Source organism: Mastigoproctus giganteus, chromosome 6, assembly GCF_048544385.1.
Source record: "Mastigoproctus giganteus isolate SK-2022 chromosome 6, ASM4854438v1, whole genome shotgun sequence".
NCBI classification, from domain to species: domain Eukaryota; kingdom Metazoa; phylum Arthropoda; class Arachnida; order Uropygi; family Thelyphonidae; genus Mastigoproctus; species Mastigoproctus giganteus.
In genome coordinates, this window is record NC_143580.1 from 115263986 (window position 1) to 115282716 (window position 18731).

Consider the following 18731-nt stretch of genomic DNA (forward strand, 5'->3'; position numbering starts at 1 on the left):
AGTTTGTTGCAGGGAATATGAATTTCATTTCGCTGCAACAATAAAATATAATAAACCTTTTTCCTGATGGTATGTGCTGGTCGGAAATTAACATTACATGTGTTTGTGTCCATTTCCATTGTGCCATTTTCACATTTTTTCCTTCTTTGGTCACTCACAAAAACTGTTATAATTGTTAAAATTTTTATATTTTGATCCTTGGAGATGGATAGCATTAGTTGAGGCATATGATGCAAGAAAGCAGCATTTTATTTAGCATCAGCCAAAAAAAAAAAACCTTTCCATCTCACCCATCCATTCACTCCAAATATTTGTCTAGTTCAGCCTTAAATTTATTTAAGCTATCAACTTCCACAACAACAGATGGAAGTCTTCCAGCAATCAACTACCCGCTGGCTAACGTCAGAATTCCGCAAACCTATTCTACACCTGTCTTTCCTTTATAGGCCTAATGAGTCATTTGAGTCATTAGGCCTATAACACACTCCTACTGTTATTTTTGCTTTCCCAGTGCTTATGTCACACCACACTGCTTATTCTAATAGAAGCAGTGCAAGAATCACCTTCACCTTAAAATCTATTCCCCCTCAGGTTCTTAATCTGAGCAAGCAGAAGTATCCCATCAGTATTGAGCCTGCTCAAACCATTCAAAGCCTTATACACCTCAGTCAGATCACTTTGCAGGTGACTAGTCTCCAGATGATGTAACTTGCACAACGTAAGCCTCTCTTGGTAAGAGCACCCCTTTGTTCCTCCCAACAATCTTGTTGCTCTTCTCTGTACTCATTCTAGCAACTCTACATCCTTCCTAAAATGAGGCCTTCAGACCTGTACACAGTACTCCAGGTGTGGCCTGACCATTGCCTTGTACAAAGGGATAATCACCTCCTTTTTCCTTCTAGCAAAATTCCTGCAAACCCTTAGCCATAATTATGGCTAAGGGTTTGCTTACTTCCTTTGCTGCCTCCTTTAATATATCTGGATAGATCCCATCCACCCCAGGTGCCCTTCTTATGTTTAACTTCAACAATTTCTCCTCCACTTTGTTCTCAGTTATTACAAAATCATTAAGCACCCTTCTACAATTTGATAATCTTTTATTTTCAAACCTTAATAACACCTCATGTGTGAATCTAGATGCAAAATACTCATTCAGTTTGTTTGCTATCTGAGCAGGATCATCAATAGTTGAACCATGGATATCAAGTGGACCAAACTGATTCATCCCCTTTCTTTTAGAGTTTATATAAGTAAAGAAATCCTTGCTGTTTTTTAGCATCCTTTGCCAAAGGTTTCTTATAATCTGCCTTCACTTGCATAATCTCCTTTGTGACTTTATTACAGACTAGCTTATATCTGCCATAGGATTCTGTGTCGCCTGATAATTTATATGCATCCCATGCATTTTTCTTCTCTGCCACGAGTCTCATTAGTTCATTTGACAACTATTTAGACTTAACCCTTGAACAATATTTCTTAATAGGTATGAATTGTCTAGTAACTTCCACGATTAATTCCTTGAATGCTTCCCACTTAGAATTTGCTTTTGGTAACATCGTCAGTTGGTCCCACTGTACAGAATTTAAACTGTCTGAGACCACTGTAGTTACCTTTACGGAAGCAAAAACCCTTTCCTTTACTCCTGATGGTAATTATTTCTTTAAGTAAATCCCACATCAGTCACTGTGATCACTGCCACCTAGTGGTTCCTTTATCTGCAAATTCCTAATACACGAATGATCACTGATGATAAGCAGATCAAGAATGTTACCCTCTCTGGTTGCCTCTCGAACATGCTGCTGCAGAAAACAATCATCCAGTAAATCCACAAAAGTCTTGCTAGTGTGCGAGAGACCAACCACAAGTTCCAGTCAATATCTGGGAAGTTAAAATCCCCCATTATAAGACATTCTGATTTACTAGCCCACTCTCTTTTCTCTGTACAATTGTTCGTTGTGCTCATTAGAGTCATTAGGCCTATAACACACTCCTACTGTTGTTTTTGCTTTCCCAGCGACACCACGTCTCTGATATCCCAAAAATATCATCAAATTTATTTACTATACTTCTAGCATTGGTATACATGCAAGTATACATGTCACACCACACTGACTCAACATTGCACTGTCCATCTATGCAACTGAATGCACTTCCTTTGATTTTATGTTTTTCTTAATTAATAGCATAACCCCTTCTTCCTTCCTATCCTTTCTGTGCAAACTGTACCCTCCAAATTCCAATTCTGCATTCCTAACATCTGTGTGACACCATGTCTCTGATATCCCAAAAATATCAGCCTTTGATGTCTTGACCAACACTTCAAATTCATCAAATTTATTTACCTTACTTCTAGCATTGGTATACATGGAAGTATACATGCACCTATTCTTATTCTTAGTTACCCTAACATCTGATGTATTTATTTGTTTCATGATGGCTACCATCAGTCCCTGAAACCTCCCAGCACCCCTCGCTCCATGCCGCTGCTTATTCTAATAGAAATAGTGCAAAAATCACCTTCACATTAAAAGAGAAGGCGCTGACTCTCTAAAAATTACAACTGTGAATTACAAGCTCAGTAAAAGCAATGTGTTTGCCATTTTATTTAATTGTTATTTTATATTGTACTTTATAAGTAGCCTTATAGTTCTAGTTATGTTGGTTATTTTTATTTTTAATTTAGATAAGAGATTTTGTGGATTACTACTTAATATACGTAAAACCGTTGTTTCGTTCGAATCTTGCAACCATTGTTTTTGTATAGAGTGGTAGGGAATTCAAATTTTTAATTGTGGTAACTAGGTAGCTCTAACTTAAAAATATATACCGTAATACGCATCAATGCATTTAGGATTCTATTAGTTAGTGTAGTATTGACAATTAATTAATTAAATTTATTGATCTTATTAATTTAAAATATTATGCCCCAGACTACAGCAGCAAAGCAACAAGCACAAAGTGGCAGGAGTGGTGTGACTCGGGGGAGATTCTCCAACACATCACAGCCTAAAAAAATGTGCAACTTGTGAAATGTTTGCCGCACTCTCTGGAACAAAACATGATTTAGTCAAGGAGGATGTCTTTGTGTGTGCCAGATGCAGAGAGTGTCTAGAAATTAGGCATCAACTCAGTGTTCTAATGGGCGTCTATGAGAGCTTGAGGTGTAGGGTAGATGCCCTCGAAGAAATTAATATGAGGGTCCTTTCAAGCTGTCAGCTGCCCAACTCAATGCCAGAGCTCACTCCTGGCATCAGGCAACACAGTGGCAATCTCCAAGGCAGAATGCGCTGGTCCCACAGTAGTTAGTTATTGTTGGTGACTCTATTGTCAGGGAGACGGGGAATATATTGTGTAAAAAGGATAGATGAAATAGGACCAGGGTGTGTCTGCCAGGGACAAAAGTTGATGACATTGTGAAGTATATATTATCTTTTAAGGGTACAAAGAGTGATACTGTTGTACACATAGGCACCAATGGCATTAAGAGTAGGAGATCTGCAGATTTACTTAACAAGTACAGGTCAATGTTGCAAAAAAAAAAAACAAGTCTTGAGTTAGGGTTAAATTTGAAGTGTCTACAATTCTGCCCAGACACTATAGGAGGGAGTACATGATGAGAGCCTTGTCAATCAATTCAGCCCTGGAGGGAATGTTTGAGGCTCAAGGGGTGGAATTTTTTTCAGCGTGGTCTGTGCTTGTTAACAGGAGAGACTGCTTCTACAGGGATGGGATACACTTAAATAGAAAGGGTGCAAGAATATTACTGATGCTATCGAGGCAGTGTTAGGTGGGTCTTAAAACTGCTAGCTTGGGGGGATTCACAGACTAAAAGGTTAAAAGTAGCCAGAGGCAGAGGTGAAGATGATTCCTGCACTACTTTTATTAGAATAAGCACCAGCCTGGAGTGAGGGGTTCTAGGGGTTTCAGGGACTGATGGCAGTCATTGTGAAACTGTTGGTATATGGGATGTGTTAGGGTAACTAAGAATAAGAATGCGTGTATACTTGCATGTATACCAACTAGAAGTATAGTGAATAAATTTGATGAATTTGAAGTGTTGGTCAAGACATCAAAGGCGGATATTGTTTGGATATCAGAGACGTAGTGTCACACAGATATTAGGGATGCAGAATTGGAATTTGGGGAGCACAATATGTATAGAAAGGATAGACAGGATAGGAAATAGGAGTTGTTATGCTGTTAATTAAGAAAAACATAAAATCAAAAGAAGTGCATCCAGTTGATACAGATGAATGTTGAGTCGGTTTGGTGTGACATACGCACTGCGATAGCAAAAATAACAGTAGGATGGTGATATAGGCCTAATGACTTGAATGAGTACAGTGAACAATTGTACAGAGAAATAGAGTGGGCTAGTAAATCAGAATGTCTTATAATGGGGTATTTTAACTTCCCAGATATTGACGGAACTTGTGGTTGGTCACTCACACACTAGTAAGACTTTTCTAGATTTATCGGATGATTGTTTTCTGTAGCAGCATGTTCGAGAGGCAACCAGAGAGGGTAATCCTCATGATCTGGTTATCAGCAGTGATCATTCGTTATTAAGAATTTGCAGGTAAATTAACCACTAAGTGGCACTGATCAGAGTGTACTGTTGTGGGATTTACTTTTTTCTTTCTTTTTTTTTTTTTTTTTTTTTATGTAAACCCCAAACACGAGAGGTATTAGAACCTATAGTACTTAGTACCGTTCTTGGGTTGGAGGTTGAGAAGACGAAAGAAGATATTTGTTGACATTGGACTTGAACTTCTGTAGACTGTAATTTTCAGGAAATACGCATGAAGGAAGGTTGTTCCAGAAAGCAGCAGTTGAATGAATAAACGAGGAAGATGAAAAGTTGGTTCTGTGGGGTTCAAAGTTGGACAGTAAATGGATGTTGGCTGGTGGCGGCACGTGTTCGGACTATTTTGAAAGAGAGAGTGGGAATTATAGAAGTCAATTCAGAAGAACAGTGCCCATGGAAATATCTGTAGGAGAGGCATGCAGCAGAAACAGTACGTCTATGAGACAGCAAGTGGAGAGACTTTGTTAAAGATGAATCATTAATTAACCTAACTGCCCTCTTCTGAATGGAATCGAGAAGCCTGAGAGAGGTTTTGGGGACACCACCCTAGATGTGGGAACAATATTCCATGGCAGGGTGGATTTGCAATTTATACAGAGTGAGCAGCTGTTTGGAAGAAAAGTAACGCCGAGAGCGAAAGAGAAAACCAAGTTTTTTAGATGCAGAGGAAGCAATATTTGTAATGTGCTTGTGCCAGGAGAGATGAGAAGTCAGGGTAATCCCCAAAAGAGATATATCATTTTGCCTAGAAATCGGGGTGTCACTAAAGATAAGCATAGGAGCCGAAGAATCCTTTTGTGAGATATAAGACAAGACTGAGTTTTAGAAGAGTTGAAATCAACTAAATTCTGTTTGCCCCACGGGAGAATTACCTGAAGATCGACATTTAAGGAATTGATAGCAGATTTTCGAGAAGTTGAAGCTGATTGAGCAGGACAAGGTTTCTCAAAATGGAAAGTGGAATGCAATGTGCTATCATCTGCAAAACTATGGATAGGATTTCCAGTCAATGGAAGAAGGTCATTAATATAGAAGAGGAAAAGAGTGGGGGAAAGAACTGAACCTTGATGGGACACCGGCATTAGTGGAGAATTTAGAAGACAAAGAGCCATCTACCATCACCCGCAGTGAGCGATTAGAGAGAAAACTGGATAACCAATTACTAAAAACAGTTGGGAAACCCTAAGATGGAAGCTTGTTTAGAAGACCTTTATGCCAAACACGATCGAAAGCCTTTGAGATGTCAAGAACAATTGCTTGTGTTTCACCGAACTTTTCCATTGAATTAGTCCATAAATGGGTAACATGTCACCAGTGGATTGACACTAACGGAATCCATACTGGCGATCGTTGATCAGATGGAAGGTTTATAGGTAGTTTAAGAGTTGGCGGTTAATTGATTTCTCCATTACTTTAGAAGGAGTAGAAGTAATTGCAATGGGACGATAATTGGATGGGTGGGATTTGTCACCCTTTTTAGGAACTGGCTGGATATGAGCAAATTTCCAAGCAGAAGTAAAAACACCTTTCGAATAAGAAAGTGAAAAAAGGCAGCAAAGAATAGGAGTAAGTTCAGGAGCACAGGTTTTGAGAACAAGTGGAGAAATACCATCGGGACCTGGAGCTTTCTTAGCATTGAGATTCGTCAAAATCCTTCTGACATCCTTTTGGTGGAAGACCACAGGGGACATTGAATGGAGTGTGTTGGGAATGGTGGGAATTGTTTTACCAAGATCATTAATACATGATTTGGAAGAAAAATGGGATGCTTGCAGGTTAGCTTTATGCTTGGCTGAAGTGACAACAGAACCATCTGGTTTGGACAGAGGTGGGAGCAGAGATGGGCAAAAGTTGCGGCCAATAGCTTTGGCAACGACCAGAATGCTTGGCTACCATTAGGGCAAGAAGCAAGTTTTCTACTCTTAGCCTGTTCAAACTCTAGTTTGGACTGATTAATAACTGCTTTACAATTGTTGCGAGCTTTGGTGTAGGCAGAAAATGCAACTGGAGAATTAGAATCAAGCCAATTACGATATGCAACATTCTTCTCTTGAACAGCCTTAACACATCTATTGGAAAACCAAGGTTTAGATAAAGGACGACAGTTTAAAGTGGAGTGTGGGATAAAGGATTCCTGCAAGAATAATTTCACTGACACTTACTTAAGATATAATTACCATCAGGGGTTAAGCAAAGGGTTTTTGCATCTGTAAAGGTGACTACAGTGCTCTCAGACAGTTTTTAAATTTTGTACAGTGGGATCAACTGATGATGTTACTAACAGCAAATTCTAAGTGGGAAGCATTCAAGGAATTAATTGTGGAAGCTACTAAAAGTTTCATACCTATTAAGGAATATTGTTCAAGGTTTAGACCTAAATGGTTGTCAAATGAACTAATGAGACTCGTGGTAGAGAAGAAAAATGCATGGGATGCATATAAATTATCAGGCGACACAAAAGCCTATGGCAGATATAAGCTAGTCTGTAATCAAGTCACAAAGGAGGTTAGGCAGGCAAAGGCAGATTACGAGAAATCTATGGCAAAGGATGCTAAGAAAACCGCAAGGATTTCTTTACTTATATAAACTCTAAAAGGAAGGGGATAAATCAGATTGGTCCACTTGATATCAATGGTTCGACTGTTGATGATCCTGCTCAGATAGCAAACAAACTGAATGAGTATTTTGCATCTACATTCACACATGAGGAGTTATTAAGGTTTGAAAATGCCAGAAGGTTTCAAATTGTAGCAGGGTGCTTAATGATTTTGTAATAACTGAGAGCAAAGTGGAGGAGAAATTGTTGAAGTTAAACATAAGAAAGGCACCTGTGGTGGATGGGATTTATTATCCAGTTATATTAAAGGAGGTGACAAAGGAAGTAAGCAAACCCTTAGCCATAATTATGAGACCATCCTTGGACTCGGGAAGTCCCCATGGACTGGAGATTTGCAAATGTATCCCCAATTCACAAAGGGGGATCGAAGGTTACACGAGTAATTACAGACCGGTTAATTTAACTTCTGTTCCTGGTAAAATAATGGAGTCACTGGTTAAAGATTCATTGCAGGATCATATAGACAAGACTGCAGCAATAATTCAGACACAGCATGGGTTTGTTAAGGGAAAGTCTTGTCTGACAAATTTGATAGGATATTATGATGTGGTTACAAAGGAACTTGATGCAAAAAATAATTTTGATATCATATATTTGGATTTCAGGAAAGCTTTTGACACTGTTGCGCATGGAAGACTGTTGTACAAATTGGAGCAGAATGGTATTAAGGGTAAGTTGCTACAATGGATAAAAGGATGGTTGAGTGGAAGAAGACAGAGTGTGGTAATTAATGTGTGCTGCTCTTCGTGGACTAATGTTATTAGTGGAGTCGCACAGAGTTCGGTCTTGGGTCCTCTGTTGTTTTGTATATTTATCAATGATATTTATAAAGGTATATCAGGCTTAGTGTCGAAGTTTGCAGATGATATAAAGGTTGGCAGGGTTGTTAATGACAGTAGTGGTAGTGTGCTACTGCAACAGGATCTAGAAGATTTGGGAAGATGGGCTGAGAAGTGGCAACTGAAGTTTAATATTGACAAATGCAAAGTACTGCATATGGGTAGAAGTAACCCGAGAGAAACGTACCAACTGTGTGGTACTACACTTAAGGTGGTAGAAAATGAAAAAGACCTGGGAGTATCTGACCTTCATATCTGACTGCATATTGTGCAGTCAGATATGAAGTTTTCTGATCAATGCAGACAGGCTGCCAGGGCAGGTCATGGGGTTTTGTCAATGATACACAGGAATTTTCCTAGCAGGGTAAAGGAGGTAATTGTCCCTTTGTATAAGGCAATGGTTAGGCCACGCCTTGAGTACTGCATACAGGTCTAGAGGCCTCATTTTAGCAAGGATGTAGATTTGCTTGACCATGTACAGAGAAGGGCAACGCGATTGGTGAGTTGAATGAAGGGATCCTCTTACCTAAAGAAGCTTAAGTTCTGAAAATTGCAGCGACTGGAGACTAGGCACCTGCGCAGTGATCTGATTGAGGTGTATAAGGCCTTGAATGTGTTGAGCATGCTGAATTTTGATGGGATTCTTCCACTTGTTCAGATTATGAACCTAAGGGGACATAAATTCAAATTGAGGAAAGACAGATGTAGAATAGATGTGTGGAAATTTGCCTTTAGACAGCGGGTGGTTAATTGCTGGAGCAAACTTCCATCTGTCGTTGTGGAAGTTGATAGGTTAAATAAATTTAAGCAGGAACTGGACAAACATTTAGAGGGAATTGTTTTGTAATCCTTTTTTTTTGGCTGATGTTGCATTAGCTCATACACTTGCTTTCTTGCATCACATGCCACTACTAATACTACCTCTGTCTTCGGCTACTTTTAACCTTTTAGTCAGTGAATCCCCCCCCCCACAAGCTAGCAGTTTTCCGACTCTCAAAGAGTTGGAAAATTACTTTAAAATATTGAAGCATGGAAGCATGACAAATAGTCCCTCCTCATGTCTGAAGTGGCTATCCTTCATGCTGATTAAGCCATCTCTGAGCATTATTGGAATGAACAGCACTTCAGGTACAAACTGTGTCCCAACATTGAGATAATAGATCAGGCACATAATCCTCACCATCTGTTGTGGTTGGAGGCCTTCCATATAGCTGTGGTGGGTTTTCACCATTAATCATTTTCTGGAACCCCCATATGCAGGCTGTTTATTTTATGTTGGGATGACAAGTGGCGAACTAATAATGTGTCTGACATAAGTTGCAACAATAACACAAGAGTCTGATGGTTGATGTCCTCTTCCTATACTCATACTTTCTCTCTCCCTTTTTCATTGACTGCAATCTGCAACTAGTTAGTCATAGTGCAAGTTGTACACAAAACTTTACTTTTGCATTATATTTTAACCTACTGTCGTAAACATCATTAAGTTGACAAAGAGGCACATCACTTTGAAAGTTACTTACTTTTTGTGGATTTATTTATTTTATTGCTTTTATTCAGTTATATATTTCAACCCTTTACCCCCTCCTTTCCTTGTATGATTGTCTATTTTTATTATACTAATTTTTATTTGTATTACTTTATTTTAGTAAACCTCTCTTATTTATCTGTTCATCAGTCGATGCAATATTATTTCAATAGAAAATAGTCCAGTAAAGCCAAATCTGATGAGCAGGGCAGATGCTGTAATAGCTCGAATCCACATCCTACAGTGTTACGGGAGTCACAAACACTGTGTGTGCTGGTGCATTTATGTATTATGATTCCTTTGGCCAATTTCTAGTGCCTCTTGAGCTTCAATTCTTCATGAAAATGTCCTAGAAGGTCAGAATAATGCTCAGGCATTGATAGCGGCACTTTGTTCTAGGAAATCAACCAAAAAAAAACTCCTTTTGCATCACAGAAGACAGATGCCGTGACTTTCCCAGCTGACTTCTGTACTCATACTTTAGGAGCAGAGGGTAGAAGAGGGATGCTTCCATTGTTTCTATTGTTCATTTGTTTCAAGGTTGAAGTGAAGCACCTGCGCTTCAAAATATTGCAGAATCTCTTGACAACACCTCACACTCACTCCTTCCCTGCTTCTGATCTGCATTTAGTGCTTCTTTCTGGACCCACCACGAAGAAACCTCCTTCATTCCTAAACATTCACCACAATATTATGAGCTTACATAGGGAGATGTTGAATATCGTCTCAATGTGCTTTGAGGTTATTTTGCAACCTTGCATGATCAGATAACATATAGCCTTCACATTTTCAGGTGTCAACACAGTAACAGGCCCTCCCACTGTGGGGTGCATCTTCAACACTGTCTCATCCATGCTTAAATTCTGCATCCCAGTGTTTGATCATGGTGTATGAAGAACAAGATTCCCCTAATTATTGCTGCATATTATCATGAATAATATCTTTTGATAACATTCCCTTTAAATGAAGGTACTCAATGACTTCACAATGCTTGATTCTCTCAACAGTGGCTATCTTCATTCATCTTCCACTTCATTCACGCTTCAACGACTTTAACTTCTATAAAGGAGAAGAATATAGTTACAAACCAAATTTTCTATGAACACACAAAAAGAGTCACAGCACAGATTGGCAGTATTGTCCTTTACAAAAACATTTGCAATCTATATTGGACTAAAACTGTTCACTCCCCTATAATGCTCTTTACTCTGCATATAAAAAGAAGGCTTTGGAAAAAAATGTTCCTCATTAGTGATTATGTGCAGCTGTCCTGTCATTTATGTTAAGGCTGTGTAACTCCCTGTGAATGGTTGACATACTAATGAATATTCTTCTGGACGCTTGGACATGCTCCATGATGTACAGGTAGTTCTCGACTTTACGAGTTAATTCGTTCCTAGCGTGCACCCGTAAAGTGAGAACTAGTAAAGCTGGAATTTATTTCCCATAGACATAATGTTAAAAATAGGGGTTACGTTCTCAACAATGAAATTAGTTTATGTTTAAACAATGATTGATTTATACAAAGAAATGAAATCGTAGCTTGTAAAATCAAGCAAATTATAATAATAAAGAAATAAAGCAAATTATAATAATAAAGAAATTATTTATGACTTACAAATGTTAAAGAATGTTTGAATAAACATTCAAACATTCTTTAACCTTTGAGTGTTTGAATGTCTGAATAAACGTCTTTTGAATAAACGTCTGAATAAAAGTCTTTGAATGTTTGAATAAACATTCAAACATTCTTTAACCCCTTCCCAGAACATTTTTTTACGGAAAATGTGCCGTAACGGATCGACTTTTTTTATTTTACAGATTAAAAGTATGCATCATGCAAATACTCATTATATATTTTTTTGTGTTTTTTATAAAAATTTTAGTAGAAAATACATGGGAGTAATTAACCCATTTGGGCTATCCTGAGTTATCTTGTATATTCCAAAAAGTTTGCAAATTATACAGATTTTTTTAATAAATTAGCGCTTCAGATAAAAGAAAGGAGCAGAAAAACACTCTTCACTAATCATTATATAAATAAATTTTAAAAATCAAGTGGAACACACAAGCAGTAACTTCCCACCACAAGCAATAATCATGAAATAACTACATTCTTACACATGGCCACCGCAAGTGGATAGGCGAGGCAAGTGTCACTTATGGGCAGCAGTTCAAGAGGGCACCGAAATATTTTTTGATGTAGTTTTCTAATTGGTTAATGCTTATCAGTATTCAGCTTTTAGGACGGCAAATTTTATTTTGCTTACTGGCAATACATAGGAACATGCGCTACTGTTCTGACATTGCTGTACAATAAGTAAATATAAGTAAAATGAAAGCCAGCCATCTGCTGCCAGATGTAAGAAAATCCTGAGAAGTCTCGGGATATATCTGGCTAATGCAAAATTAGCAAGATAAATTCCCGAGAAAATACATTTCAGTCCTAAATTTGGTGGTATTATTGTTTGCTTTGGGTATTATTGTATCCTGAGATATTTTGTGTGGTTCCAAATAACTTTTAAAACTAAAAATGAGATATCTCGGGATAATCCATGAAGGGGTTAACATTTGTAAGTCATATCATTATTATCATCGACTAAATGCACACTCGTTGATCACTCATTATTGGTTTGGCACTCGTTGGTTTGTTGGAGTCGTCTGCTTCAGAAATGCTTCAAGAGGCATTTGTTTCCAAGATAATCTTCTCTTTTCTTAATAAATTTCAATAGCATGCATAAGCATTTTTTAACAGAACGCACAAATTGAAATAACACAATTTGCATGGAATAGCAAGTTTACAAAGCTTAAAAAAAAAGGAATGAAGAGAAGATTCTGAAATTTTATTTATGTTTTTCATACGATTGAAGATTTCAGTAAAGGGGAAACACATTTCACCATATTAACGTAAAAAATCACACAACTCCAGCTATCAGTATTTTTGCAAATGCAATAACATTGAGTTTACTACCTGCTTATAATTAGATGCACTAACAGAAAAGCCCAATAAACTGGAAAGTGCAAATTGTTTTCTGGTAGTGACCTCCAGAAATGTGCTTTAGAAAAATATCACAAAGCCGTTCAAAATTGTTTTTTATAACAGAACATATGATAACGATGAAAGTGTAGTGCATTTTAGTGATTTGAATTGGTAACTAATACAATTTACACTAAAAAAGCAACTTTTTAGACAGTTATATAATTTCATATTAGAAAATTTCAATTTCCAAGGTCGTGGTACGAATTACCAAAAAACAATGTGTTATTGGTTTGCATTACGATATTTTCACGATACGATGGTGTCTATGGAACGGATTGATATCGTAAAGCGGGTACACTGTATTGTATAGCTACGAGCATGGTTTGAAATGCGGTATTTATGAATGTTTAACATTCTTCTTTTTTTCTTTTTTTTTTTTTTTTTTTTTTGCAATTAATGTTCATATTTTCAATTTTATTGATACTTGGGAAAAAAAAAAAAAAAAAAGCTCGTAAACCCGGGAACTCATAAAGCGAGTACTGCCTGTATTCCACAGATGATATAATTTGTCAGGCTTTCACACATATATTAATTGAGATATCACATATGATTTTCTATGTTTGCATAACATTTACTGTCATAGATTTTAGAGATACAAATGAGTCAGAGTTTTGCATACAGGCAGGGTACTGAAATGCTATTCAGCTAACATCCCTTGTTGAACATATGTAAATTCCAGGCAGATCCACAAGATATTAGTATACCTTATGTTGGTATACTTGAGCTGATATTCATGTGTGGGGACTACTGGCAGAATATGCAATATTCATGAAGTGGTTTCTGAATACTTTTGGTCACATAACATACTTGAATTCCATTTTCCCTGGTAATGCTTTTCTGTATAAGCATGCTCACATATTACATCTCATTCATGTGTAAGCTTTCAGAATCCTCTTTAGAAGGTTGTATTGGCTTTATTACTGCCTGAAAAACTTTCCATTTAGAACAGTACATATTTAAAGTCTAATCAGAGTACTGATGATTTTTGCTTTGGTTTGGTTTTCTCATTATGAAAGAATACTTTGCATTTATAACTTAAAAAATTCAGTGAAATAAATTATATATGTGAAAGTTTTAAGTCTGATGTTAAGACCTGTTATCAGCATTGAAACTGAAGTACATTTGACAATGCATAAACAGTTATTAATACACTTATAAAGCTTATATATAATACAGTGGATTCCGGTTATTTGGGACACGTCGGGATAGTGCATTTTGGCCCTATTAAGTGGCTGCCCCAATTATGTGAAGCTTCACATAAATAGTTAAAAATACAGTGGAGCCATTTTTTACGATTGATTCTCTGTACGATCAAATCACATTATGATGGACTCACCATTGTAAAGTACATTCACTATATGATATGTAGTAAGCGCTTGTCATTGTGATCATGTTTGTGAATTGAATTTTAATTCTTTTAAACAGCAATTCTAATAAGGGAAAATATGAGGAATATTATCCACAGGCTATAAAAGTAGAGATATATTAAGCACAAATTTGCACTTTATTACCTTACCAATTAAAAAATTAAATGATACGTGAAAATCGGAAGAATATTTTCCACAGTTTAGCAAAATACAAATAAATTTACGTTTATGTGCATAGGTTAATAAATACATACTGTTATTATTTATTTGTTTTTTTTTTTTAGGAGCATTAGCAACTAAGGCCATATTGTTCCGGGGATATGCAGTGGTCATTTCCTGACCTTTCCGCATCCTCTGTATTTGGTGGTCACGGGCTCAAACCCTGGTCAATCAAGAAGCGTGTGCTACGCACTGCTGCTCCTGCCCACCTGGCTACTGAGGCACCTCAATACATACTGTAATATGTACGTACTAATTAGTTGATGTTTCTATTGCTGACATTTGGGTGGGAGGTTAAAATTTAAAACAGTAAAAAAAAGATAAGCAATTAATAACAAAGAACATGGCACGCACAAATTGCAACTAACATGATTACACGCAAGTGTGAATGGAATAACAAGTTATGGATATTAAAAAATAGGAATGAAGAGAAGATTCTGAAAATTTATTTATGTTTTTTATATGATTGAAGATTTCATGGAAGGGGAAACACATTTTACCATAATAAAGTAAAAACCCACAGAATTCCAGGTGTCAGTATAATTATCACAAATTCAATAAGATCACGTTTACTATCTGTTTATAATAGATTGCACTAACAGAAAAGTTCAATAAACCAGAAACTGCTAATTGTTTTTATTGTTTTGACCTCCAGAAATCTGACCGGACCACATGGTATGGTCGGAGACAATCATAGGGTAATCTCGACTGCTGCAGTCTCCTATCCCGATTAAACAGAATGTTTTCCCAATTAAGCGAAGAAAACCCGGGCTATTTTTTCAATTAGGTTCTGTTCTTTAAGAATTGTTCCAAATAAACAGCCACCCTAATTAACCAGTGGCCGAAATAACCAGAATCCACTGTATGTGTGTGTATGTATTGTGTATATATATAATTTGTACTTTTTAATTTCTACTTTCTTCACCCTTATAGTTAACTTTCACATCCATTTATACTTACTTAATTTAATTTAATATTAATACAAATTACATATGCTCTTGCATCCTTTAATGCTGCTTTGCACTTTTAGGTGCATCTGTCATACCTAATTTATTAATCTTGCTTTCACCGAAACTATTTCATCTACTGTTTACCTCTTTTCTATGTGACTCTTTAAACTTTTCTTTTAAAGAGTTACATTGAAAATCCTTAATATATATATATATATATATGTATATATATATAAGTGGCAAAAATGAAGCAGCTGAAATTGTTTTCTCATTAGCCAAGTAGTTTAATGAGCTATGAATGATAGGAGTAATAGGATTATGAAGTATTTTTCTTTTATATTTTTCAGGAATTGTGTTTCCTTATCCAAAAGGAAATATAGTTTCAGAATTCATATTGCTCTGCTTTTTGAGTTTTGTGGAACATGTCAGAACATTTCTAGGTAAGATTCTGTATCACTAAAAAAGTTAAAGATATGACATAATGTATAGCACTTTTGTGACATTGGAAGTTTGCTACATTTTCGCTTGGATAGATTCAAAGATTAATTACATCTACCCCTTTGCTACCTCCAAAATGTAATGAAATTTTAGGGTTCATGTGTTGAATATCCTAAATATTATAATAGAAATTTAATAACACTGTTAACATATTTTTTCCTACTTCCTTAGGTTGTGGATGAGATATGACTCTTATTACCATGTAATAAGAGCTGTGTCTTTTAAGATTCACTGCACTATGGTGCGATTCAACAGTCCTCATATTTTAAAGTTATAGACTTTGAATGGAATCACAGGTTAGCAACTACATAGTATGCAGGACAGAAATTATTGGGAATACTTTAGGAAGCTTCCAGATCAGATAGTCAATAACCTTGCTGTTTTGACGATTACAACTCTGTTTGAAGTGTATTAGTAGTGATTTGGGGGGGGGGGAGATGAATTTAGGCTATAAGGGACTCGGGGTGCAAAGTCAGTAGATGAGCCCCCTCTCTCTCCCTACAGGCTTCTTAAAGAGAGCTCTCAGAATCATTTTCTGAGGGGAAGAGGTGGATCTTCTCAGCTAGCACCTTGTGCTTCTTCTGATAATTCTATGATTTCTTATATATTAAAGAAGGTTATATATTAGTCAAATGGGCCAGAAAATGCATTTGAGGTTTAACATAGACTAATAAAATTTTAGGGTGTTTTGAATTTTAAGACAAACCAAAGTTTTTACATTAGGCATCATTACTGTAACATTTCATATTCTGAAATTAGCATTAGCATTACCCCTCCTCCCTTCCTATCCTGTCTATCCTTTCTGTAGATGTACATGTTTTTCAGCCTAGTCTGTACTTATTAACAGGAGAGACTGCTTCTACAGGGATGGGATATGCTTAAATAGAAAGGGTGCAATCCTAAACATCCTAAATCCTAAACAGTTAGTTACCTTTCTCTTATACTTTGAATAAGTAACACATCTCCATAGTAGTGGTGAAGTGTGATTTATACAGTGGTAAGATGTGAATATTTTAACAATGGGCTCGCAGTTTTGCTGACTTTTTGATGTGAAACATCTTTGGGGATTCCTACTGAGTAAATGTGATTGGTCACAGAAGTGATACGTCATCAATGGATTCCACTGGAGGCACGTTCCTGTGCTCACACTGTAGTCTGTGCTGAACATTCACTAGTAGTGTGATTAGAGTGCATGATGCATTTTTCGTGACTGGTATGATAGCTTGAGTCAGGGGCGAATTCAGGGTGCAGATGGGGCTTATTCCTCCCTTAACTGTGCATATAATGTTCCTAGGTCTATCTAAAAAAAACACTCAAAAACCTGGCCATCTGGCCAGGTTTTTGAGTGTTTCTGAGTGTTTATCGTATCCAGGTATCGTATCTGATACCTGGATACGATAGTGTCTCCAGTTCTAACATTTTAGAATTTTTGAATAGTATGACATTACAATCCTACTTCCTGAAGTTACTGTAGCAGTAAATATGATTGCAACAATACAAGTATGGGTAACCCTCGTATAACACGGTATTTTGGTTCCTACAAAATCTCGTGTAATGCAAACTCGTGTTATACGGGACTAAGAACCAGTCAAAAAGGGGGGTTACATTCCAAAAGCTAAAAAATACACCATTTTTTTAAATAACTATCAGAAACTTAATTTTTATAGTAATAATAACTTAATCTTAATATTTCAACTTTATTTTTATAATAGTAGTAATTTAATAGTAATAACTGAACAAACGTCTTACCTTACAGACTGTGATACTTATATGGTACATTCATTTAATTTTCTTCTTTTTCATCGCTGCTAAACACAATCTCTTCTGCAGCATCTAGATTTTGTGTATCTTCTGTTCTCTGTCACAATCAAAGTCACAATCTGTAACCCTCGAAGTCACAATTTTTTATGGTCTCATAAAAAATTGTGACTTCGAGGTTCTATGCTATTGAACTTATGCATAACATGCACAAGTTCAATAGCATAGAACCTAACCCAGGGATCTCCCAACAAAATACTGTGGACCCCCGGTTTAAAGATATAAAGCACAAATTTACCTTACCAATTGTTGTTTTTAGGAGCATTAGCAACTACGCCCATATTGCTCCGGGATATGCGGTGGTCATTCCCTGACCTTTCCACATCCTCCGTATTTGGTGGTGATGGGCTCGAACCCCTGTCTAATCAAGAAGCATGTGCTATGCACTGCTGCTCCTTCCCACCTGGCTACGGAGGCACCTACCTTACCAATTAACCAAGTTGAATGATACATGAAAATCGGAAGATATTTTCCAGTTAGAAAAATAAAAAGAATATGCTTACATACATAGCTTAATTAATATGTACGGTAATATGTACATACTAACTAATTGATATTTCTATCAATTAGTTGGTATGTACTAATCTGGGTGCCTCCGTAGCCAGGTGGGAAGGAGCAGGAGTGCGTAGCACATGCTTCTTGATTAGACAGGGGTTCGAGCCCGTCACAACCAAATACGGAGGATGCGGTAGAGGTCAGGGAATGACCACCACATATTCCTGGAGCAATATGGCCTTAGTTGCTAATGCTCCTAAAAAACCAAATAACGACAACATGTAATAATCTGTTCACTGACTTTTTTTTTTTTTTTTTTTTTTCAGTTGTAAAATTAAAAACAGTAAAAATAATAAGCAATTAATAACAAAGAACAACCATGCACAAGTTTCAACAAACACAGTAACCATAAGTGAGATTGGAGTAATGAGCTTCTGAAAATTTATTTATGATTGAATATTTCATGGAAGGAAAAACACATTTCATCATGATAACATACAAACCACAGAATTCCAGCTATAGGTATTATCGCAAATGCAGTAAGATCGAGTTTACTACCCATTTATAATTGATTACACTCAGTGCTTTTTTTGTGACGGTACGCAATGGTACGGCATACCAGCACCTTTATTAACAGTGACGTGTGACGTTTGGATGCAGTGCACTTCGAAATTTATAATATTCCGTAAATTTTTTCACATGTTTACTTACTATTCAAATAAGCTTAAAATGATTTAACTAAATTTGCATTTTTTTACTGTCTATTGCTAAG

At 36.6% G+C, this 18731-nt stretch overlaps 1 protein-coding gene across 6 annotated transcripts in view; it reads left to right on the forward strand.

The window, feature by feature from the left end:
* LOC150084520 (transmembrane protein 216-like) overlaps positions 1–18731 on the forward strand; it is a 119537-nt gene that overhangs the window by 54747 nt on the left and 46059 nt on the right. For all 6 annotated transcript variants that reach the window (XM_090375273.1, XM_090375276.1, XM_090375275.1 and 3 more), the window contains exon 4: positions 15496–15588. In XM_090375273.1, coding sequence (XP_090231399.1) covers positions 15496–15588 — 93 coding nt within the window. The remainder of the gene's footprint in view (positions 1–15495; positions 15589–18731) is intronic.